At 40.5% G+C, this 25,843-nt stretch overlaps 1 protein-coding gene across 3 annotated transcripts; it reads left to right on the top strand.

Moving 5' to 3' along the window:
* The first annotated feature begins 823 nt into the window (after positions 1–823).
* On the top strand, positions 824–24,765 carry nudt5 (nudix hydrolase 5). 3 transcript variants are annotated; one of them, XM_022250760.2, is made up of 9 exons: positions 824–939; positions 4,788–4,962; positions 5,918–6,041; positions 6,830–6,937; positions 7,820–7,915; positions 9,413–9,468; positions 11,637–11,682; positions 22,420–22,482; positions 23,490–24,765. In XM_022250760.2, exons 2-9 carry the CDS (start codon positions 4,885–4,887, stop codon positions 23,612–23,614), a joined length of 696 nt encoding a protein of 231 aa, XP_022106452.1. In that variant the 5' UTR covers positions 824–939; positions 4,788–4,884; the 3' UTR covers positions 23,615–24,765. The 3 variants fall into 3 exon arrangements, with proteins under 3 accessions (XP_022106452.1, XP_022106453.1, XP_086992141.1); XM_022250761.2 differs by lacking the exon at positions 824–939 and adding an exon at positions 1,101–1,125; XM_087136015.1 differs by lacking the exon at positions 824–939 and adding an exon at positions 3,457–4,542.
* Positions 24,766–25,843: the final 1,078 nt, after the last annotated feature.

The following is a 25,843-nucleotide window of genomic DNA, read 5'->3' as shown; positions in this document are numbered from 1 at the left end:
TCAATTAACTGAACAACTGTCCCACTCGCCGAAAAAAATTGCTATTAGGCCTACACTTGCTTATAGTTATACAGTTTCGGATCGCCGATGCATGCGAGAAATACGGGCTGATAGCTACATAAAGAAATATGCAGGCATGTTATTACGACCGTACCAGTGTGGAATGTAACAAGCAATTTCAATTAACGTCCTTGTCTTTGAGCAGCGGCGGTTATCAGGCAGGACGCCTGATCCTAGCAGTCGCAATCGATCTGCATACTGTCGGTGCGTTCATGGCAATTCAGCCATATCAAAGCTAAGATTTATTCCCTCTTAATTGGGGTCTACCTGAACATGTTTCGTTGTATAATAAGCTATGAAAGTTGCTACGAAATGGAGGGGGTGTTGAGTGGTTTGTAAAACCATAGAGCAAGGAACAGAGTGATGAAGAACTGCCAACCGCACCAGTTCATCACGGTGAACCTTGGTGGGAGCCCTCTGAAACTCAGTAGACTAAAAATCATGGGTCTACGCTCCGTGCGTTATATCTGACTACTCTTACCTTAAAATTTCTCGCGTAAACTCTTAGAAGGATCGCCTCCGTCTGAGCACGGTCTGAGCATGGCTCCATGGTCTAAGTCTGTTAGCGTTAGCTTCTGTTACGTAGCCTGCTCGTACGTACATGTACAGTACATGTATACAAATTTCCCAGTTCAGCACAGCACGTGCTCACAAATGACTGGTTATTTTGCAATCTTGTCCGATGATGGCGCTGCTACTAGTACTACGAACTTACTTAATAGTCGGATGCCCTACTTTGAATTTTCAAATATAGCTTGGTTTACAGAGGGTGAGTCTTGGGCGTAGTGCGCGATAAAGGAGCATGTGGCAGCAGCCCACATTTTACATTTTGTTTCTTTTCCGTAGGTAAAAGTTCACTCTGGCTTGGAGGGTCACAAGGTAAACCGATGTTAGTTAGTTTTGAGAATGAAGTAGCCTTATGTCATTTGTTTCACATGTTTTCCATCCTCTGTGAATGAGTATGATCATGGAGGTATGATCATGATGATTGGGGTTTCCAGGATAAACAGAGCTGTAGAGATCTAGATCAGCCTGTTTGGGCAGTGCAGTATAACGTAGGAAGTGGTAGGCATGGTTAGGCATGGTAGGCTTACGTTACAAAATAGTTCTGAGCAGGACAAAACCATGTGCAAACATGAACTCTATGCGCACACCATCAGATCGGTTTATTTTTGTTTAGTTAGCCTATGGGAAAGAGTGCCATGGCATAGGCACTTGGGCCTAGGCCTACACTGACTTCTGAGTCTCTTCACCAATTTTCCCCTGCCATGTTTATCACTATCAGTTGTCAGAAACCAGTAACATTTTCTACAAAGTACAAATCATACATGTTTACCTAGGTCTGCCTTTAGAAACAACTTGGAGTCAAGTTTTTCCATACCAGACTAGGGTTTGTGCACAGGTAGCTCTGCTTAAGTGGATTGTTAGTATTCCTCTGTTACGATTTTGGACGGGATCGTCATACTAACACTCCATGACATTTCATAGAATAAGGTGAAAAATTCTAAAGACTCACCAGAAAAACCTCTATAACCACCTCCTGGCTTCCGTATATGTCAACGTCAATAATATTTCTGACTGCAAAATCTGTCAAAATCCGACCGTTTTGCTCGACACACACATAGCACTTAAATTTTTCGCTGCCTCCTCGCATTCAAATAATGGGCGTGTAGTTTTTCTGGCCAGTAACTCTACAAGCGAACATGGTCCCCCAAAGACGTACATGTATGTGATAGAGGTATTTTTGGTGAGTGTTTGGAATTTTTGAGAACCTTATTCACCTTACCCTATGTAATGTCATGGAGCGTTAGTACATGTATGACGATCACGTCCAAAATTGTAAAAGAGGACTACGAACGCTCCGCTTAGTAGAGTTAGTGCACATGGTATCAAGCAATGTCTGTGTATGGCGGAACTCTGTTCCAGTTAGGTTTCAAAAGTGTGTACTGTACATGTACATGTATAGGATAAATACCCCCAGAGCTGTGTGGTTCACTGTCCACAGTTGGAGCGCAGCGGATGGTGAACCACCCAGTTCTGCTAGAGTACAGAATGAAAGAAAAACAATCCATGACCCGGTCTTTGTCTAGTTTAGAAAACCTGGATGAGGGGAAGAATTCAGTGTTCCTTACGTTCAGCACCCTTTTCCTGGAAGTTTAATAAGGACACAAAGTCTATATTTACCAAACAACTCTCCTACAGGGGAGTCAGGTTGGCGTAGTGGTACTTTCCTCGCCTTCCACCTCTGCGGTCCCAGGTTCGAATCCTGGCCCACATATATGGATTGGGTTTTCAGTCCCTACCTGATTCCCTGGGTTTTACCCATAATATCCCTCTGGGGTTTGCCTCCCACCTCTAAAACTGTAACTGCTTCTCATTATCTCCTATCTACAGGTTTCTTCAGGCTTGTGAGCTACATGTACAGTGGTCAGTGCATATGGCACTTTTGAGAAATTGAGGAATCCTTGGTGTCATTACCAGAAATGAATAATGATAACATGCATGACATGTAGATCAGTTGGCCATGATGTCCTCTTTCATATCAGACATGTCAGAAAGATTATGTTTGTAAAAGAAGACAAGGCTTTGATATTTGAGGGAAATTTTGGTGTAACGTGCCCCTGTAGATTAACGTGTACAGGAGTACATGATGAAAAGGTGTGAACAAAAATAATTACAATGTAGCAAGCAAATGTAATCGGTATCTCAACCTCGATGAAACTTACATCATGTAGTATTCACAGTGGCTGGGTCTGATAACCAGACTCTCGGTGAAGTGCCTCTATCATTAGCTGATTTGAAACAAAATGGCATGATCTGACAAAGTGGTGGTTGTTCACCACCGAAAATTGTAGTTTTTTACTTACATGTAAATATTGTCGAAATTTGGTTAAACTAGAGCTGTTGGAAATAAGGAATGAATGCTCAAGGTCAAAATGTCAGTTATTTCTAAGGATGGATTTGCGTCGGGGAGATGTCAACTTTTAAGTTTGGTCAGTGTTTCCCCCGAAGTACATGTATACAGTGTTACAATACACGTCGGACAGGGCAAAAATCCAAAATTAAAATGTCAGTTATTATATAAAAAGTAGACTTTTTTCCTGATGGTAGTAACAGGGTGCTAAAGGTAAGTAAGACCAAGAATTCCATATATATGGACACCATGAATTTTCCCTGCAGTGACCTGTTAACCAAAGATCGTATAGCGCCGCGAAGCGGCGCAAGATGGTGAATTTAATAGTGAATACACGTAAAATGTTGTAATCGCATGGGTGCCATTTGAGCAAGCGATACGCCTGCGCAAAGCACATTAATGCAAAGGCGCAGGCGCCGTGGCAGGCACGTGCACCTTGTGAGCCTGCACCTAAGCATTGCTGTAAACTGCGCAGGCGTATCGCTTGCTCAAATGGCGCCCATGGTAATTACACCTTTTGGGCAGAGCTATCCATCTTGCGCCTTTGGCGCTATACGATCTTTGCTATTAACCATCTTAAAGCAACAACATGTCCTAAAATGTCAAATGTAGCAGCGTAAAATAATGAGAAAACACTTACGCATGTTAGAATATTTCAGACCAGTTTCATCCATCCATGGGGTGTCAACCGGTATCCATAAATGGAATTCTTTCCCCAGATGAGCTACATAGAGGGTTGGGTTTTCCCAGCCAGGTGGCCACTGTCAATCATGGCCTTGGTTGTTGGGCATGAATCTGCTCTATACATTGTATAGACAGTATTGAAATTGGCAATTTGTACAAGCAATTGGATTAAAAAAAAAACCAATAAAATAAACCTTCAATTGCAACTTATCGGGTAGAGAAAACAGGTAAAATCACCTGCTGGCCTCAAACCTTAACATTGTGGTTCCTTTTGTGAATCCCATGTGCTAACCACTGGGACCTGTACATGTATTGTAGGAGAGAGGAACATAATACCTTAATGGTGTCAGTGCAGTGCAGTCTATTTAACCAACAGACGTGACCAGTTAAAGGCAATATGCATACTAAGTGTTATACAGGCAGTGGATGTTTGACCATGAGTCAGCCCATATGTTGCTGTTGTGCCACCAACCAAAAATACACACGTCTGTGCAGTGAGTGGTTTTGGGTACTTTGAAATTTGACCTCAACAGATCTTTGGCTGGATTGTCGCTGTGAATTCATATTCCATGACGTCATGTATTCATAATTCAGTTTTTAAGTGCAATTAGGGACTTCACCTCCCCCCCGAAAAAAAAATCATCCAGAGATGGGATCACAAATGAAAAGTAAAATGTAATGCAATTTCATTGAGATTAGACTTAAAAACAGTGAAATGGACAATATTGCAACTTTGGGAAAGGGGGGGGTGGAAAACAAATTTGTTTATGGCATTTATGCTTGAAACAGACTGTACTGCCATTGGAACACACGCCATCGTGTTCTGATGGGGTCAGTGCCACGTGCGAAAACTCCTCGACCATGCACTCACGCAGTCACAACAGGTGAATATGATAATTATATGGTATCTATGTCAGCTGTATAGGCCAGTTCAAAAAAAGACAAAAAAAGGAGAAAATAATTAAGACAGGCCTGACACACTGAGAAACAAACTCAACGTACTGTATACCAGAGCAGTGTACAAAGTTAGATGCCAAAGCTGAAAGTTACATGTACGTTTGCCTAATCCATGTTATACGGTATCGTATCAGAGGTTATTAGTATTCTTGATGCCAATCTTGTTCTGCAGGTTGTTGGGCCAGGTCTCTGTACTGATTCCCCAACAGTCGAAGGGTACTGCCAGTTTCCTGTCCGGCTCTCTGGCACGCCGACTAACATCTTCAGAGATGTCAACCGAAGGCACCAGCTCATCGTCAGTGAATGATGATGCCCAGAAACAGAAAGCAGAGTTCATCAAACAAGAGGTTGGAAATTTCTAAGGTTATCTTTTTTTACTTTTCCCTGGAAAACATCTGGAATCTGCCGATGGCTCATTGTAGGTGTTTTATAAAGAAATTCATGGGTTCTCTGATGCTGAAAACAGGTTAAAATTCCAATTTGAAGCAGCACTTTTATATCGAATATGGGAATAAAGTTACAGTTGGAAAGTGCCTAAGAAAAGTCGTAGAACGAGGTGCGTCATGGGCATATCCTAAATGTTTATACTTCATTCTATCTAAAACACCACATTTACGCTGAAGAGACATGACATGGGAAATTGAGAATCAAACCACTGAAGAATTGAAGTAGAAATATGTAGGATATACATGTGATGCACATCGTTCTATGTGGCCTCCTTCTCCGACTTAAAAATTGACATTAGTGTCTCCTGGTAAGGCTGTGCTGAATATCCAAATAACTGAATATTTGATTGAATATCAAATATTTGAATATTATTTTTCAAATTTGAATATTTGAATGCAAAATTCATGGAAAGGGAGGGAGAATTTTTTTTGTTTTAAATGAGAAAAATTGCACTATGGAGGCTTGTTCGAAGCAGATTCAAATGGCAAGCGACAAACCTTACGATTCAAACGGTACATTATTAAAAAATTGAAAAGGAATATACAATTTCAACAGGACAGGATTAAATCTTGCTAAATCGTGGCTGGAGATACTCAAAGTGAGAAGCTATTTCAGTGATTATAATGTACAACTGTGTGCATTATTGCAACTGATTTTGTATATGGTCTGTTCCTCAATGAACTGCCAGTCGGTACGACCAAATATTCGGATATTCAATCGAATTGAAGGTCGACTATTCGAATAGTAAATTATTCGAATTGACTCAGCCCTATCTCCTGGACGGGTCATTGCTGCATAAATCATAATCCTATTTAGTATTGTGCATTTTACATGTATGTTGTTGAATTTCACCAGACCATTCACCGAGAGAAATGGCTGTCTCTGGAGAGGATTACATACAAGGACCCCAAGGGGAAAGTACGGACTTGGGAAGTTGTTGAGAGAACCACCAAACCTCAGAGGGCAGGAGTAGCTGACGGTAGGCCAGCCCCCCTACTTGCATGATTGTCTCTTTCCACAACATTCTCTTCTACATAATGAAAAGCCTGACTTTGGTGCACCCTGAGACCATGATAATCTTCTAACTTAAGGTGGCTTCAGGAGTGCACATCCGAGCGTGTGAACAGTTCCCTTCATCAAGTGCAAAGATTGCGCATGAATGTCGGACTCAGACCCAGACTTTGAAAAGTTTCTAGCTAAGCTGTAAAGTAAGTTGTGGTTTGAAAGTCTCTCAGCCAAGCTGATATTGCAGTTCAATGTATTTTGTTTACAGTCAACCAATTTTGACAATTAGAGCATCATTTTTAGTTAAAAGGGAGAAAATGGGCAAAATGCATGCTGCTATAAATCAACAAAGACATTGTTGTATGTTCATCATGCCAACAGCTTGTTTGTATGGACCTGGTCTAGCAAAACTCAGTGCCGTCTCTGTTTGTATCAGTTAGGAAAGACATCGACCAGGCGTACTCCCAGCTCTAGCTTTTTTTTTGGCAGGCTTTGCCTACAGATATCACTATGGGCGATGTAATTTTCAGAAAGAGGCTGCCATGTCATAACCTTTGTGTTTTGGAGTGCATGGTAAAAATGGTAACAGCAAATGCACTGCGCTAAGCAGCACGCTCTCGACCAATCAGAAGACAGAATCTGTGGGTGATAGATGTACAGTAAATTAACGTGAAATTTTCTGGATTTAGTAGAGTGTGTGCATCGTATTACACATGCATTTCTCTCTTCTAAAAGAGTTTACGATGTTGATGTTTTAAACAGCGGTTGCCATGGCAACCACCGTGAAGCGGTTACTGCACTACGACTCCATTTTATTGGTCCGGCAGTTCAGGCCGCCACTCAGGTGTTGCACAATCGAGTTCCCGGCAGGTGAGAATGCCTCTCAACTTTCATTTTGTCCCGCAGTGGTTGGGATGATTACCGTTCTCACACGGTCATTGCTCTACGACTGTTTGGTGCTGGTGCAGCAGTACATGCCGTCTATAAGGTCTTGCATAATAGAATTCCCTGCAGGTTCGATTTAGGCAAAGTCCACCTGGCTATTTGACACAGTACCTCAGCATGGGATCATGATGCCTTGCCCTCATTCAATTCCTTGCTGCGACAGTGTGTGTAAAGTAACTTATTGAAATCATTTGTTAGGAAGGGTTGGTCATTGACCCACATGGTGAATTATCAATGAAAAGAAAACTTACAGCAGCAAAATATCCTAAATTCATGCTACTTTGGGTGCTGGAACGTTTTTGAGGCATCTGTACCAGGATGACATCATAGCTTTGCCCAGGAATACTGCTGTTTGCATCAGCATTAAACCATAAAGGCACCAAGTACCCTTCAAAAACGGCACCAAAAACTGAACATTTGGTTAAAAGGGGTGCAAAGGTGAGCCTTTGAAGTTCTCTTCAAGTATGAGAAATATACATTCTGTCAGTATGAGTACACAAAAGTACATTTGACTTGGCAAGAGCTTTGTTTAGGGGCTGGTTTGTTAGAAAAATCAAGTCCGAACTTCAGACTCTCAGGAGTTAAGTACGTCCCCACAGTAACTACTGTTCAACACTTTTTGGTTGCCACAACGATGGGCGACAGTACCAGTGTGAGGACCTGGTGAACACCACCTGACTTCAAGTGTGAAGTCAGTGTTGCTGTACTCCAATCATGTCAACACTCACTTTTCCACGTGAAGGCCTGGATGAAATGTACAAGGTACAGCACGGCCATCAATTTACACTTCATCTTTCTGCTTGTCAGGTTTGGTGGACAGTGAGGAGACAGTGTCCGAAGCAGCAATACGAGAACTGAAGGAGGAAACTGGCTACGTAGGAACAATAACCAGCATTTCTCCAGGTACGTGCGTGACAACCAATCACATCATTGCACAGATTTGATCGAGAACTTTGTATAACTTATTTTTCCATTGTGTGGTTTAATGGGATCATCCAGGAATGAAAATATGAAATAATGCCACCTGCATTGAGGATTGATACAAAATTGTTATATGTGCAGTAGAATTGAAAAAGACATTTAATCGATCGCCAAAGAACACAGTTGTTTATTTTTGAAGCATCTAACTCGAAAGTTGAAGTTTTATTGGAATAGCACACAGTTTTAGGAGATCAGGTGTAAACCTTTGCCGCCTCTTCTGTATTTGTTACTATTTTGAATTCAGTCTCGGGGAAACAGAATTGTCCACCGTTGGGAACCGATTCCTGAAAACATGGGAATTGTGATTCCAATTCCAAGTTTGAAATTGATTCTTATTGATTCTAGCATGGAAACATCTGACACTAGGGCTGCATCCAAATCTCTTTTCTAGAGCTAGGTCTAGGTCTTCGCTCCATTGGAAATGCTTGGAGACGCGCAGACAATAGACCTAGTCGTAGCTCTGGAAGCCTGCTTCGGACACGGCCTAGAATACACACTAGCTGAGACAGGTGGACACTGAGACTAGTGGACACTTTTTAACCAGTCTGCTTGTAGGGCACCCTGGACAGGTCATCAATAGGCAGGGCTCAATACGATGCGAAATCTAGCAGAGGCTGCATCCGAATCTCTTGTCTAGAGCTAGAGCGTCTCCATTAGAAATGCATGGAGCAGCGCACACAATAGACCTAGCTGTAGTTCTGGAAGCCTGTTTTGGACACGGCCAGAGACTCAAGAACATAAATGTTTGTTGAAGGAATGTTGTGAATCAGGCATTGTGAAAATGGCCACATGACCAAGCTTGCTGATTGGCTGTTTACGAGGTTTGCATTTATTGCATGCAGAGGGATTGAGTCCTACACGATTGAAGATTGTGTGTTTCATTTTGCTCACCAACATTTGGGCAATGTTTTTTAGAATCAAAAACCAATGTTAGATTTACATTTGTGGAAAAAAGATATTAAATAGGCCAACACATTCATCATTGCATTACTGGATTTGAACCTGTCAGCTTACCCTGGTCAGGTTAGTGGTGGTAACGGAAAGGCAGCATTTTCCGTGCATCGTAGCATGTCATTTGTTGTTCATTCCATCCCATCTTATTATACTCTTAAAGGTATATGTACAATGATGGAGAGCCTTATGTCAATGCTCACTTATGGAGTCACACGTTGCCTACTTTTTCCCATGATGCAATGCACACTTCCCTATAATGACAGTGTGGCAGCACTGCGAATTGTTTTCATTCTTTTGGAAAATGAAACTCTACAATTGGAAAAGATGTTGTTTCTTGCTGTTCTTTCACCCGAGTATTAAACTAAGCCTACATTTCTTTGGGTTTGAAAAAAAGGATTTAATCACTCCTGCTATTCATTTCTGGATAGAACAGTACTTATCTTCTCTTGATTTTTGTCTTTACAGTTGTGGGTATGGACCCGGGTGTTTCTGCTTCAACTCTAAACCTTGTTTTCATGCAGGTGCGTACCATTTTTAAGGTATTTGTTTGTCAAATTAAGCAAATGGTGACCTGTACATATCACTGAATCACTGGAAGACAAGAAAAGGGTGAATGGTTTCAGTGTGAACAATGCAGGGTTACTTTGGTTATGGATGAAAAGCTAACACCTTGTCTGGGGCAAAAACTGTTTGAAGACTTTTTGAAGCACGTGCAAGTTTTCTTGAGAAAGTTCCTTCTCTGAATTCAATAACGAGCTTGCCGCACGTGGACTATTGTAAAATCTTGTGCTTTCAAATGCTGGCAGAGTTGCTTTTAGCTTTTAACATCAACTTGTACTTGGACCCATGTGTGCATTGGGTGAGAGGCTGAGACTGTTTTCATACACAGGTACATGTACATCTGTGAAGGTGCACCATGTATACTGTTCAACATGTACATGTGTGAAGGTGCACCATGTATACTGTTCAACATGTACATGTGTGAAGGTGCACCATGTATACTGTTCAACATGTACATGTGTGAAGGTGCACCATGTATACTGTTCAACATGTACATGTGTGAAGGTGCACCATGTATACTGTTCAACATGTACATGTGTGAAGGTGCACCATGTATACTGTTCAACATGTACATCCAGACTGAAATATGGCAGAGTTGCTGACTCAAGTCATGTGACTTGGACTCGAGTCACTATTTTTGTGACATATGACTTGTAAATACCAGCTTTGACTTGCGACTTGACTTGGACTTGCAAAAAATGACTTGCGACTTGACTTGGACTTGCAAAAAATGACTTGCGACTTGACTTGGACTTGCAAAAAATGACTTGCGACTTGACTTGGACTTGCAAAAAATGACTTGTGACTTGAATTGGACTTGCAAAAAAATGACTTGTTACCAACCCAAGTCAGACGCTACTCGACCGGCCCCATATATTTTTATAACTAACTTGGAACTTCCTAAGTTGACGCCTGTTTCTTTTTGCTGATTACAGCTTGACAAAATAATGTGCAGCTTGACTTGTACTTGGATAAAGAGACTTGTGACTTACTTGTGTTTAGACCAAGTTGACTTGACTTGCCCTGTGACCAAATGACTTGTGACTTCACATAATGACTTGACTTGGACATGCATATAATGACTTATGACTTGACTTAGACTAGCAAAAAAGGACTTGTGACTTGACTCGGACTTGCAAAAAAGGACTTGCTGCCACCTCTGGTATTAAGCTTTTCACCCTTTCTTGGTGTAAATTTTTCATAGGTCCTTCTTGTTTGGTAAAAACTAGAGATTTAAGAAGAGGCTGGAATCTGAATGTTAAAAAAAGGAGCAATAGTGTTTCTGTTAATCCGACACAACTCTAAATTAAGTCCAAATGCCTTCATTTGTAGCTATCATTCATATGTGCCATACATGTTCATGTCTTCAATCTTTCACATGTAATCTTTGTCATTGAAATTGTTCATTGCTCCTTGTATTTCAGCCTGGGTAGGACTGGGTAGGTCATGCTCAGGGCAGTTGTGAATTGGAGAACCCAACTTCATGTACAGCTGTGATTCTATGCTGTGCTTCCATAGTCAATGTGCCAAAAAGGCAATTCTTTTTAATGAAAATGAAAATGGATATCAACCAGGAGGCAGACCAGACACAGCTTTGATTCAAGATCAGACTAAGTCTTGGGAAACAGTACTAGGATGAGAGCAAATAAACAGCAGAATCTGGTCTTGATAGAAGACCGACAAAATACAATAGAGAGGGCCTGTCATGCCAGCAGTGTTTCCCATTGGCTACACATTTCTGCAAGTGTTTGGCAAACTAAGCATTCAGGGTGTAATTTCGATGAAAACAGTAGAGCACAATATGTTCTTACCAAGTTGCTCTGGCTTACCAAATACTTTACCAACCACCGGGGAAAACACTGTGAATATGAAGGTCATTTTAATACTGGCCTCCTTTTACTCTGCTTTGTTTTCATATCTAGTCTGGTGTCATATCTGGAGTCGGGTTGGGCGTGGCCTCAACACAAGTGTTCTCAAGAAACTCTACGTGTTGCCTGTAAATGTGTTTTTTCTAAAAGGAAACCTCGAAATGCATTAGTGCCTGCTGCTCCAGAATTCTGGATTGTGTTCATTCCCATTAGGTAGTCAATGGAACTTGATTGTATTTGGGTTTTTGTTTGGTTAACAGGTTGATGGTGATGACCCAGTTAACCAGAGACCAGTGCCCAATTTAGGTATGTAAATTGGGTTAAAATCAATTTTTGGTGAAAGTTCCATGTCAAATAACAAAGGTCAGATGTAACAGGGACACAAAAATGTCACACTTTTTGGCCCCCTAATTTCTGGAATTACCTATGTAGTGGAGACTAATTTACTTGGAAATTGCAGTTCTTTGTACAAAAAGCCAGGGTACATGTATCTTCCATAAGCAGGTGGCCATTCACTGTTAATGTTTGATACACTTGTATTTATGTTACCCATTGGTTGCTGAGCAGCTAATTGGGTGCTGATCCATCATTTGTCATTTGTGCATTATGTTCTTTGGAAGCAAAAAAGTCACTCCAAAAATCTAAAGAAGGGCGCCTAAGAACACACCTGACTGGATTTCAGCTTAGTGATGAGTTAGTGATGAGTGATATAGTGACGAGTATGGTATAGTCTCAGGGTAAACTTTGTTCTACGATTTCAATTTGCGATCAAGACCATGCTGAGTCATGTTTTGATTTGGGCCTAAATTCAGTGTCTGGGACACGCTCTCATATGCAGTTGGATGCAGCTAATGCTTCATTGTTTTTCTCAATATGACAGCTGGCCAAAAAGGATAATTTCATAGGGAGTTTAGTCCCGTAACAATCTTTAAACCAAGTAAGGTGGAATGCCGCTGCAATGAACAACGCTATACCGAACATTCGGAGAATACCAAACATTCACCTTGGCTCCCGAATTTTCAATACGATTTGTGGTCCCTTAGTTTTTGGATAACTGTAAATGATGGACTGTACCTGTAATAATCTGTGTCATCACCTCCTGGAGAAATGACCAGTGGATTGATTCAGTCCACTGTCCTCATTGTGTCAATAATCTAACGACATATTGTGGCATCCACAAACTGATCTTAGTGCTGAACAAGTAATTCCGAAATTGAACACATCGGTTGCCGCAAGTAATGTATGCAAATAATCAAGCATTCATGAATGCAGTGGTAAGAAGAATACCATGATGAAATGCCAGGAATGGAAAGAAATGATTCTTTCCATTGCATAAACATTCAAACATTGGTTTTTTAAAGTGGCTGACTGGATTCTCGTTATTGGTCAAACTCCATATTTCACTTCTCAGTGCAGTGTGAAATTCTCTCAGCTAGGAGTTGTCCAGTTCCAAAATAGTTTGTCCTTCAACGAATGTTCCTGTTTGTCCTGCAAATTCCTCAAAGATTGATGTACCAGTGATCATTTGACCAAATATTTTGTTTTGTGTCTGTAAGATCGCTGGCGACGCTCGGTGGCAGGGTCCCTCGGGGGAAGAAACGGTGTTGTTCTTTTAGGGTGGAGGATGTTTGTCCTCCAGTAAGGAGATCCAGAAGAATGAGACTCTGACAGTGTCTGGCTTTTCTGGTTTTCTTTAATTAGGCCACACAAAATAACAAATTCTATATGCAATCAAATGCTTGTAAAATAATTGCAAACAAAATTGCATTGCATCACACACGCCCACAGAGCCTACATAGTTGTTGTCATGGATACGACCCAAGGGTCACTTAAGTTTCCACACGCTCACCCATGCACGCCGTACGTGCGTGATAGATGAAAAGGTTTATGCACTCAGTATAAGTTGTGTACAAATCTGCCGCACGTGAATCGAGAGGAGCCCGGCCAAATGGTAAAATACAATCCAAAAATCCCTCACGATCCATTCCATTGACATTAATTACATACAGTCAGTCTGGTCCTCTGATCGTTCAAGATCTCAGTCAACAACTACAAATTACAGTTTGGAAATACATGTAAGACAAAAAGAGCTAATTACCAGGTTTCGGCCAAGGTGCGCTTGCTCTCAGTTGTAATGAAAAGAGACCGTTTGAGTAGGGCGCCCCCTAGGGCTCAACATTGGAAAATAATTAATGCAGAAAAGAGGATCCCCACATTTCTTTGTATGCATGTTGTACCATAACATGTAAGTTCAGAAATTTCTTAAGCTGCCAGAAGAAGGAAAGGCGCTTTATGTCAATCGTAATGGTCTGCCCATATTGTGCAAAACATGATGGTACGGCGCCATCAATACTATGTCCATGACTGGGGGATTTTTTTTAAATGAAAGGTTCTTTTAACTGTTTTTGTGGCCACTACGCCTCCTGCAGATGTCTGAGATCCAGTTCATTGCGGCTGTTGCACTCTGTATTGGAAGCATTAATTCATGTCATATGATGACAGGGATTTCAATTCGAATGTATAAAGACTATACACTGTGGAAGTAGTCTGCACTTTGGGAAAGACCAAAAGTATTAAAGCCTGACTCAATTCAGATGCATCATGCTTTCTTCAGTAATATTACCGTGAGCATTGTGCACTCCAAAATTATACCTTTATTATCTAGGATGAAAAGTAGCGGTCCGTGTTTGTGGTCGGTCATTAAGCACTGTAACTGACTATCACTCAACTGGGGCCAATTTCATAGAACTGCTTGAGCACAAAATTTGCGTAAGCGTGAAAGACCTTACTTAAAAAAGCAAAGGTTACCAGCTCAAACTTTATCTGATTGTCATGCTAACCAAAAGACAGCTAAATACAGTCCCAGAACAATATACATCACATGGAGTTTTGACTGGTTACCTGATTTATTTAGCAAGGTTTTTTGGCGCTTAAGCAATTTTTTGCTTAAAAGCAGCTCTATGAAATTGGCCCCTGCTTTCTCAGTGTTTTGCTAATGACAGTTGTGCCATTAAGGGCCTCAGTGCCGTGATGTCTGCCAGAAGTAGTGTTACTATAGAAACAGTGTTTTTCGGTGGGTAATGTCAAGTGCATGATAAGTCAGTGCTTGACAGCAAAATGTACAGACATCAAAAGACTTAACAGGTTATGTTTGTGTACATGTACATGTAAATATAGACTTTCTAAAAATAGAAACCTTGCCTATCATTTTATATGGGGTGGGGGGTTCAGAAGCTTCAGTTCTTGGTTGGCAACAACTTTTGTCCTCATTGACTGCATTGGCGTTGAAGGTGGATATATTCTGATTTAGTGTTTAGTGCATTGACAGCTGCTTTGATTGTTTGCATTGTGTCAATAAGCCTTTTGCAAGTTAAATTTGCAGAAACTCTGATACACTGCGTAATCTGATTGCACCTACATGTAAATGTAACAATCGGAATTCCCCAGACTACAGACACTGTTGCTGTACCCCGTGATTTGGGGCAAGCTTTTACATGTACATAGTGACCACCATCTCTGGAATGGACTGGTTCCTTTGTGTCCATCTTATTGATTGAAAACAGTGTATCGGTGCAAGTCCTTTCTTATGTAACTAAGCAAAAGCTTGCCCCGACTCTCTAGGTATCGCAACAGTCTCTTTAGGATGGAGAATTGAAATTGCTATGTTCACGTGAATTGAAGAACTCAGTGTACCAGTTTTTCTTCAAATTTCACTCACAAAAGGCATATTACTCTGTTGTTTTTTGTATTGGTGGCCAGTTCTAGTTTGTCATCCACAAGTTGGCTAAAACTGTGACTGTGTCCCAGCAAGTAACTTTGCAGGATCTTTAACCAGCTCACACCAAAGGATGTGTATCCAGTAGTCATTTGCAGTGACAGTAGCATCGAGAGTGTTATAGCGTACCCTGGTAGGGAATATTAACAGCAGTAATTAAATGCCAGTTTCCCTGTTATTTTGTACACACAGGTCCTTGGAGGTAATGGATTGTTGAATGTGAATTTTGGAATCTGTACACCAAGTGTATGGAAGCAAATACTGCTCTGTTGTGGGACCTCTGAGTTTTATTTTGCAAAAATAAAGTTATGCTGGGAATCGCAGCCATCTTTGGCTTTGCCAGATATTTAGGTCTTTGACTACAGAGAGTGCTAGTCAAACTGAGTTTTGTCACAGATTCATTAAAGCCTTTGATTTAAAGCTGAAGAGGACTCGTCTTTGTGTCAGTTGGTGTGCAGCATCGGCTGATATATTGCGGTCCTTTTGTAACGTTTTTTCTCTCTTAAGATAAAGCTTTATAGTGTTGTAACTACCGAACGCTTTGACTAATTTCTACCAAACTTGGCTATATTGTCAAATGGCCCAAGTTTTCATGTGGGATGTGGTCAGATGGTTACTTAACGGTCTAGGGGTTCTTTGATGGAAAATTATGAAAAAATGCTTCTCCCACAGTCTTCATCAGATAAGGGCCAAACTCGGTCAGTCTAATCTCCAGACAAAGCCTTTTGCTGGAGGTCACCTAGTGGGCACTGTGGCCATTTAAAAAAAAAAATCGATTAGCAACTTCTTTTGCGGCATTGCTCAGCTGGTTGTAGCCATATGTAGTTGAATACTTCCTTGTCTGGAGCCCTCTAAAGGTTGTAGCTGATTTGAGTTGAAGGTCACTCAGTAGTCGGCAGTGGTCATCAATGGACAAAAGGGCTTTGTGCCCTCTTTTTTCATTAGTTTCACCTTCATGCATTTTGGTCAGTGAGGGCCCTCTTGCAAATTTCATTTCTGCTGTTTGCAGATTTGGGGCAAAGTCGTAGCTGATTTGAGTTGAAGGTTGCTCAGTAGTCAGCAGTGGTCATTCTCTGGAAAATGGACAAAAAGGCTTTGTGCCCTCTTTTTTTTCATCAGTTTCACCCACATGCACTTTGGTCAGTTAGGGCCCTGTTGCAAATTTCATTTCCGCTGTTTGCAGATTTGGGGCAAAGTCACCTAGAGGTCAGTTTCATGCCAAATATTGGAAATACCACGTTCCCTAGGCTTTTATAAAAGCAATTAAATCTAGATGTGGCCAGTAACAGTCCTCTTTAAAGGACCAAAGGTCAGCCTGTGGTCAGTAGCAGTCCTTTCCTGATAAACATCCCAATTGGGTCATTTCTCAAACTGCCATGAACTGAGGGGGGCAGGATTTTATTCAATTATACAGTAAATTAGTGTTGACTGCCAAAGATGAACTGTTTGTAGAGGAAGATCAATATTGGTCAGCATATATTGTCTCGTGACATACTGACCCCTAGCTGATATTTGTGTGTCATGAAGTGCATACAGCCTGGTCCATTTTCATTCATTGTGGCCATTAGCCACAATAGTAAGGGGTCGGACATTCAGCCCCTCCCCACAGTTTCTCTGATATCATCGCATTGTATTTTTTCTGGCCCGTTGGGGTTTTGTCCAGTTAGGTCTTATGATCATTTTGACACCAATTGGATGTGCTGTTCTTGCAAATGAATGCTCATTTTTCAAAGACTGGTCACTCGAAAAACTTCTCCCATTGACGTGCTCGATGCATACGGCTGACACATGGTTAGGCATGAACATTATTAATATAAATGAACATTACAACAGAACCCTATGTCAGATTGTCATTGAGACCTTTCAGATGTAGCGGTACGCACACGTTGAACGGCTTTACGTGCACAATTTCTTTTCCTAGAAAATCAGCCAAGCTCTCCTGGGCATATTCTCCCCCCCCAGTGATTAAATGATCAAGAACCCCCTTCAATCTCTGTTAGGGTTAACAACTTGCAAATGGTTCTGAGGCTAGCTGAAGATCAAAGGTACAGCGGAGCCTTTGAGAAATGCCTCATAATGCATGGACTGGACTGGGCACATGCATCAACCCATTTTTCTAATAGTGTACGCATGGTGCATTTACACTGTACTTGCACGTCAATTAGTCATTCTTCTAACGCCTAAGTGGTTGAGAGTCTTCCTTTAGTTGGTCTTTAGTTCTGCCACTGATGAGATATGAAAGAGAGATACTGCTGCTGAACTATGATGCACATGTCGGCACCGTTTTTATGAAGAGCCACCCGCATTGAAAGTAGCATTTTTTACAATTACGATTGTTAGGAGCCAAAATCTTGATAAGTGCATTTTGCTTTTTCACAAAGAGACACAAATCACACTGTCCCTCGTACACGTACAAAATGTATTGACTGGAAAGGCTGAAAAGAAGGTCAGGTATGATTTTGTTTTCACCAAGAGCACAGCCCTGTACATGTAAATGGCTTCCATACTTGAACATGTAAGCCTGTAAAGGGTTGGTCACCAACCATGGCTACAATACATGTACAAGTAAGCCAACCTTTCAGGTTGGCCACCAATCATGTCAGACCAGAGCTAATGGAGTGAAACTAATGAATTAATGGCTTGCTTTATTCAACTACCCAACTCTTGCATCAATACATGGCCCATAAGCATGCAACATTTCTTTCCCTTACAATACTAGTTGGCATGATTTGTTTGCCAAGTCAAAGATTATCATTTCTTCCTAAAAGAATGAGTTCAGTTAAGAATGATTTATTTATAGAAAGACTGGATGAAGTTACCTTATCCCTATATTCATGATGAATGTCTTATGGGAGAATCAAATTGCCTCAATATTAATGGATGGGTTAGACAATTGGAGATTGAAAAATGGATAATTGGATTTGTTCTCATTGCATACACAGGGAAAATGAAAAGGAGAAAACAAGGGTCCTGTCTGACTAGCAGGTTTGGGTTTCTCTGTGGCGAACAGATTTATTTGAAAATTTAGTGTGGAGGAGTGTTTACTTACATTGACAGAAAACAGAGAGCCACTAATTATGCAAAACAAATTCAGGAGGATGCAGAAAATATAAAAACCTTTGAGTGATTCAAAACTGGTTTTACCGTCTGAAAGATTGTTGATGATTAAACCATTATACAAAATCAGTTGCAATAACACGCGCAGTTGTACATTGTAATCACTACAATAGCTTCTCTTCACGTTTAGGAGTAAGTTAGTGAGATTTAAGAGACTAACAATACTTCTTGCCTGGTTGAAAACCTATATTCCTATTTCTATTTAATGCTTTTAATGAATAATTTACTTTTTGAATCATAAGATTTTTGTTGCTTTTCACTTGAATCTGCTTGAAACAAGCCTCCATAGTACAGTTTTCTCATTTAAAACAAAAGAGAATTTTCCCTTCTTTTTCATGAATTTTGCATTCGAATATACATTAATTGGGAAAATAACGTTCAAATATTTGATAATCGATTGAATATTCAGATATTCGGCACAGGCCTAGCCAGTTTTATCTCGGTCACAATATCTTCCATTCTGAATCAGCTGATCTACTGCACCCACAGTCCATTCTGTGAACGTAGCACTTTACAACTCTTCAAATCCCAAATCAATACATTGCCTTGCAAGCTCAAGTGAAACAAAAGTTTAAAAGCGCTTAAATTGGAATGTGCACATGTGTCAATAAGGTGTTTGTTGTAGCTCATCAATTTTTCTGATTGTTGGTTTGTTTACATCATGTGGGAAAGCCACTGGCATTCACAGCTGTTTGCCATATCAACCTAGCACAGAAACTTGCTGTGTGTAATATCTGACCTCTTTGCCAGTTGGCAGAATGCAGCTATACAAAAAACTATATGCACATGTATGTAGCCACTGGTAGAGAGTGTGTTCTTTGCATCTGCACTTCTTAGGCCAGAAAGTGTCCAGAACTGATTACATGTACACGTAGCTAAACAGATTATGACCAGCGGTGACAGCAACAGTGCATGTTGGGACACCCCTCATGGTTGTGACAATCTGTTCCGTGCTGGAAGGAGAAATGGGCGTAGCTTTTTCTTGAGGGATGAGATGCCAGTCTTGGGGAAAACATCACTGATTTTGTGTATGAGTCTGGCATGGGACGCATTGAGCGTGCGTAACCATTTTTCGTGTTACAATGTTTGGTCTTGTGCACTGTTTGCCACATTTGTCATCACAGTTTTCCCACTAGGTTTTTTTACTCTTTGTCTGTGAGGGGATACCTCCAATCAGATGGATAAACAGAGATGTACATGTACGTGCATTGAAGACTGCCAGTGGCCCGATTTCAGGTTCCTTCCCCCTGCTCCCAAAAATGATGCTGATAATCATTTGGTGTCATACATGTGTTTGTGTGTTAGTGTATAAAAGGATCACAATAATGTAAGTTTTACAAACAAACTTCCAACTTTCACCCCTGTGTCCCAGTCAACCCTGTTTCTAATTGTTGTCTCACTGTTTAAAGGGCATTCTGCTGCTTATTTGGTTTTTGTGCTAATGTGCATTTCCGTATTTTTTAGCAAAACTGTGATGTCACTCATCCCAGGAGGAAAACCTTAAATGTTACATGTACATTGGTTTGTGCAGAGAAGATCCCTGCATGTTTTTTAGACTTTACCAGCCTCAATTTTGCTTTCTTTGATGATTTATTGTTGAGTAAGTTTCCAGCAATAAGCAAGCATGCCACCAACCCATTCTCAGAAACGTTTTCATTGAGTTAATTCTGGGTTCACGATTTGAACAGAAAGACCTTTGCACTGAAACATATCTGCCTTGGATGGCATCACAGCAACGGCACCCTCAGTTGTCCAAGAAAGCATGGATAATTTTAAGAGGAACCAGGAAATAGAAATATTTTATAAATTTTACTAAAAACCCTTGAAATTTATTTTATTTATTTATTCCATTTCTTTACCCAGGGTACGCCCAAACAGTTAAAAAGTGGTTTCCATTGGGGCCCTGCGATCATTACAAATTTATAAAATAGTTAGAACTCACAACGAAAAGTAAAATTGACAAATACGACAAACATTTAAATTTACAAATACAAACCACTAAAATATCACACACATGTGAACATTTAAATAATCAAGGCATTAATTAAATACTGATTACTGGATGGGCGAAAACCCTGCAAATACCCTATGGGAAAAAAGAACATGGGGAAATTGCCGATCTGGCTCCAATGAACATTGGCAGCCAAGTTAACAACTCCATAGATCAGCATTTTGGACTACATGGCACTGGTCATGGCTTTCTGTAGTTCTGATTTGAATGCCCCTAAGGAGTCTATACTTCTGAGTTGCTCTGGCAAATTGTTCCATATTTTTGCACCTTTCACCACAAAACTTTGAGCTTAGCATTCTTTTTAGACTAAAGGGACTTTAAGTGCCTTGCTACATGTAACTGAGTATCTTGTTTCACGAATCTGTGTGAATGGCATAAACAGATTTTGTCATATACATGTACATCGGAGTCAATTTGTTTAGACATTTGAAAACAAGAACAGTCTTTTTAGATCTGACTCTCTCAGAAAATGGTACCCAGTTCAGTGTAGCAAACATATTCACTGAGGGGGTGAGAGGTATATTTGAGGATTCTCCGTGCAGCTCTTTTTAGACATTTGTTAAGAATGGTATCGTGGGATATGTATCTTCCTCCCCGTACTGTGCAACAGTATTATAAAGTTGGCATAACTAAGCTTATGAAAAGGGTTTGCAGTCTACTTTGATATAGTTCCGGATTCTGTTTTAACATACCTAATTTAGATGAGACTGTTTTTCTTACATAATCAACATGTGAACCCTAACTCAGTGTTTCATCGATAATAACTCCCAAGCATTTGCAAGATTTTTCTTTGACAATTAGGCTATTAGCAATGTAGAGGTTCAATTCTGTATTGGCGGTTTTCTGCCTTGAGCCAGTAAGCATGCATTTGGTTTGTTAGTTCAAGTTTGTTTCTTGAGCACCAATGTAGAATTCTGTCAAGAGCTACATGTACATTCAGACACCTTTCTATTTCATTAATATTGGAAGAGCTGCACGTTAGAGTGGAGTCATCTGCATACATATACAAGTTACAATTTGATGGGATACAGGATGGCAGATCACTTGTGTAAATAATGGATAAAAGCGGTCCTAATATTGAACCCTGTGGGACACCAATGGTTAGTGGCAGAACCTTTGATATGCTACCCTCAATATTTACCGACTGACTACGATTGCTTAGGTATGATTTGAACCAACCAATTAGTGAAGTAGACATGTTAAGCCTTTTCAATTTTTCCAGAAGAATTTCATTCATCTTTGGGTTTCAATTAACCTCATTTTAAATTTTTGTTTTGCAATTTTAACCCACATTTTGATGCTTTTGTGTTTTTATGCTTATGGTATTTGCATATTCATGAGCAGAACTATGATGTCATCCTAGGCACTGAATCTCAATGTTGCACTGATTAGTTCACAGCAAATTTCCAGATTTTTTTACCACTGCCATGGCAGATTTCATTTCCTTTGGCAAAGTATATGGCAATAATCCAGCAAAAATCTCTTTTACAGAAATGTTCCCAAACAGCAAATCTGGGATTCACAATTTGAACATGAAAACATGCAACCTGAACAATGTCTTCCTGGATTTATGTCAAAGCAAAAGCACCCTCACATGCCCAGAAATACTTGGTCAATTTTTAATGTTTGAAAAAGTGCGCCGTTCAGTTCACGTAATTTAAAAAAGATGTCAAACGGTCAGAGATACTCACAAAGTGATTCTAAGAAAAATTCGTTTTCTGGATCCTTTAAACATTTCAAGAAGTGTACTTCTCAACCCGTGGGGATGTCAAAGACTTCCATACATTGAAGGAGAGTACAAAGTTGCAGAAAAGAAAAAAAATGGCTGCAGCTACACTTCAAACTTTACCTGTGTGTACGTGTGTTTGCTAAAGTGCTGGAGCCCACTTAACACCTCTGAATAGAATAAGCAATTGAGCTCTACTTATAGTCGTGTTTTTATTACACCACAGTTTTTACATTTTAATGTGAATGCAGTGGGGGGGGGTTTCAGATAGACAAGGCTTGCCTCCTAGCAGACTATTACTACTGCCTTCGTCAAGATGAGCAGTGATGTCGTGTGGGTGTAAACTTTGGAGCATTGTGTTAAGATCTGAATATGTTGATTACAAAATATATCTTGTTTGCTTGTTTGTTGCAGATGAAGGGGAATTTATTGAGGTTATCCATGCACCTTTGCACGAACTCAAGGAAAAACTAGATGGTATGGATTAGTCTTGACTTTACTGTACTGTGCTTGGCACTAATACAGTGTTGGTGGAAGTTCAAATTTTTGAATGCAATGAGATTCACTGAAATATGCACTTCAGAAACAAAACCCAAAAAACCCTCATATTTATCAGTCTTCATGGCGTGTACTGTACTTGTCAGGTGCATCTGGAGAATTTGTTAATATATGTTAGAAAAGGTTCTATTCAAGGTACACTGCGTTTGTTTTTAATTCAAATCTAGACAAGTGTGAATCATAAATAAGGCGGGGCATGGCATTTGTTGGCAAGATTTGTTGAAATATTGTGTGACAGATGCAGAAATCCCCAGTGATCAGTTTTAAAGTCAAATGCAGTTTGAGGCTTTGCATATTAGTGAGCTCACAATTGAGATGTGATGTGTAAAAAATATCATGTCTTGGAAACCCTTCGTGCAAAAGTAAAATAGATTGCCACTGATTCTAACTTGATGTCATGCTCGGTGCAGTCTTTCTGTCTTTTGGAGATTGCCCGGAGATTTTTGAGAAAGATAAAAATGGATCTGGTGTATATGAAAGAATGACATCCCTAATGAAAAGTGGTGTAGCCATCCTGGATGGTGTCTGGGTTCTTCAGACATATGGACTCCATTTGGGATCAAGACAAGTTTCTTTGTTACCTGGCAGTGGCGGCTTATCCGACCTGAGCAGAAGCACCCCTTCATTAGTTGAAAAGAGCCACGCTGGTCTGGAGTGCTCATTCGGTTGGTAGCAATGTGACAGCAATGCCTGCGTTTCACTCTCATTCACGAACCAGCGATGTGTAGTCACCGCCAAGGGAGTCCCCCTTGCTAGGAAGACCGCACCTACTCTTGGTCCAGCTCGGTTCCCATTGTTAGTCTGTGCAGTTTAAATACTCGATGATGAGCCTAGCATTGAGTATTCATGGCTTAAATGTTCATTTTATGTCACCAATTTCAACAAAATGTGAACATGGTCATCCTTTTGCCGTACATGTACCACAGAACTGAGTGATGCAGGAGACATTGTGGATTCCAGGGTCTATACCTACGCAGCCACGCTCCATCAGTGCCAGCACAAAGCAGAGGATGTAGACCTGGAGCAGCAAAAAGGGCTCTTCAAGAAATGATATCGGCAGACCACTCATCATGAGCCAGATCGGTGTTTCAAAAATGGCAAGGCTAGTTCAGAACAGAGCACGTGTGCAAGTTGGTGGATGGGCCCCAGTGACCTCGGACATGCTTCATTTTGGACAGGCACTATTGGAATACCGAACTGGCCCCTTTGTAAGGCTAGAGTGATGCAGGTCAAGCTTTTGCCATCTTCCTCTGGTCTCCAAGGGACTGGACCTTAGTGAGAAATGATGGAGCCTCATTAAGATAGTCGCCAGGGTTAGTTTATACCATCTCCTGTTTGTGGGCCAGTAGGCATTGATAAGCATGTAAGTGGGAAGTTAACCTGGCTTCATAATGATTAATGGTTTAGAGACCGATGGATGCTTGCAATGCCCCACCACTTTGAGATGGAAACCTAACCTGATTTTATTTTACTTGGTTGTGAATGTAAGAAATTGAGGATCAAGTGACTTATAACAAACTCTTACAGTGAAGGAGACATTTTGTATATGTGCATTGGGATTAATTTTGTCACTCATTCGAGTGATTTTAAACACTGAACAATCGGGACACAGAGGTAGGCTGGGATCATTTCAAATATCCTTTAAAATAAAACAAAGTGGACTTTGAATTGTTTGTTGCACAGACTTGCATTTACGAGGCCTTATTGTTTCTTTGCAACCTGTTGCCTATTTTTGGTAATAAGTAGGCAGGCTGCCTTAAAAAGCTCCTGTAGTGTTGTGTTTTTTTCTGCCAATGCTACCAAACAAAGTGAGTTCAGGCTGTTTTCATGTTTCCGTTCTGCTTCCATGTGCATTACAGTTTTTATTTCATTTTTAAATTTTAGCCTTCCAGTACCTTTAGTCACCACGTTTATTTTGTCAAGTTTTGTTGTTTTTGTTCAGAGAGATTTTAAACTTGATGTACACTCATTATGCATACAGCACAGGGAATTCTTGTCAAGTCATTACATTTGACTTTGATTATAGAATCCTAAATCTGTTCCAGATTTTATTTCAGTAATTTCTTTCGAGAACATACATTATAGTAACCCTTTTTGTAATCTGCGGCAGAGTTATGTAAATAACATTTATCAATGGATCATTCCGATGTGATATCCATTCTGATGTAGTTATATAAATAATATAATCAATGACCATTCTGACATGATCGTACTCTTGGAATTATTGTATTTTAATTTGTCCAGATCCATGTCTTCGAGGCAAGTATGCACGCCTTAGGGAGGCTTCGTTACTGCTTCGTGATTGATATGATTTTTGCCTGGCAAAAATTGAAAAAATATCGTGAGAAAGCTGTCTTTAACCTTAACCTGTACCCGGTCTTCCACAATTCCCTGAGTGTGTTTTATAAGGAGTGAGGTTATATGTCAAAAAATGTACGCAGAGCTGATTCAGAAGGATTGACTGAATCAATTTTTTTGGGCCTGGACTGGTGTTATTTACGCACAGCCCTGCTTAAATGGATGACAAGATCATGCATTGCACCAGAAATCATCCAGGGTACAATTCGCACTACCTCAACATATTGACACGAATAGACCTAAAGCCCAGTAACGTCACTCCTTTTTTGCACTTTCATGTGGGGGCGTGCGTTGGTGGACCTTTGTCGAGTCGAGTACTCGGCATGTCGTATAGAAAAGCGCATGTGTAAACAAAGCTTGACGTCATTATGCCGTAGGTGTATTGCCGGAGGATTCGGAAGGATTTACCAGGCAGCAGGATCGTGATACACATCCAAGGGAACACGAGAAACAATGGATGATGATCGCAAATTGAGGCTATATCCAGTTTTTGGTACGAAGGCAGTTGGCGGATTTAGCAGGATTGCGGTTGTATCCTAGCAAAAATGCCCTTGAGGACAGTGGGACAAAAATGAGGAATGGGATGCACGTGCTGTACACATGAAATTTATGCCGTTGCGTAGCAACCGGTTCGAAATGTTCTCGGTCGAGCCATGCTGCGAAATTTTTCATCAGTGCTGTTTGGTATTACAGGAACTAGCAGTCACAATTTCTGAACCAACCAAAAAACCCTCAAGTATTTATTAAAATCGTTGCAGCCAGGGGCATAACCTGAATATTGATTCGTAATACGTCATGAACTAAAGCTTCATACTGTTTATGCGAAGTTTAGTTTAGTGATACGGTGTCAATATGCGTTTAGTTTTGAGACATACTGCAGGCTTTCGGATATGAGCAGGTGAAACTACATTCTATCTATCGG

The sequence above is a fragment of the Acanthaster planci genome, linkage group LG04 (genome assembly GCF_054643075.1).
Source record: "Acanthaster planci isolate LZ-2023a linkage group LG04, COTS_SCS, whole genome shotgun sequence".
NCBI classification, from domain to species: Eukaryota; Metazoa; Echinodermata; class Asteroidea; order Valvatida; family Acanthasteridae; genus Acanthaster; species Acanthaster planci.
This window is presented reverse-complemented; position numbering and strand designations above follow the sequence as displayed.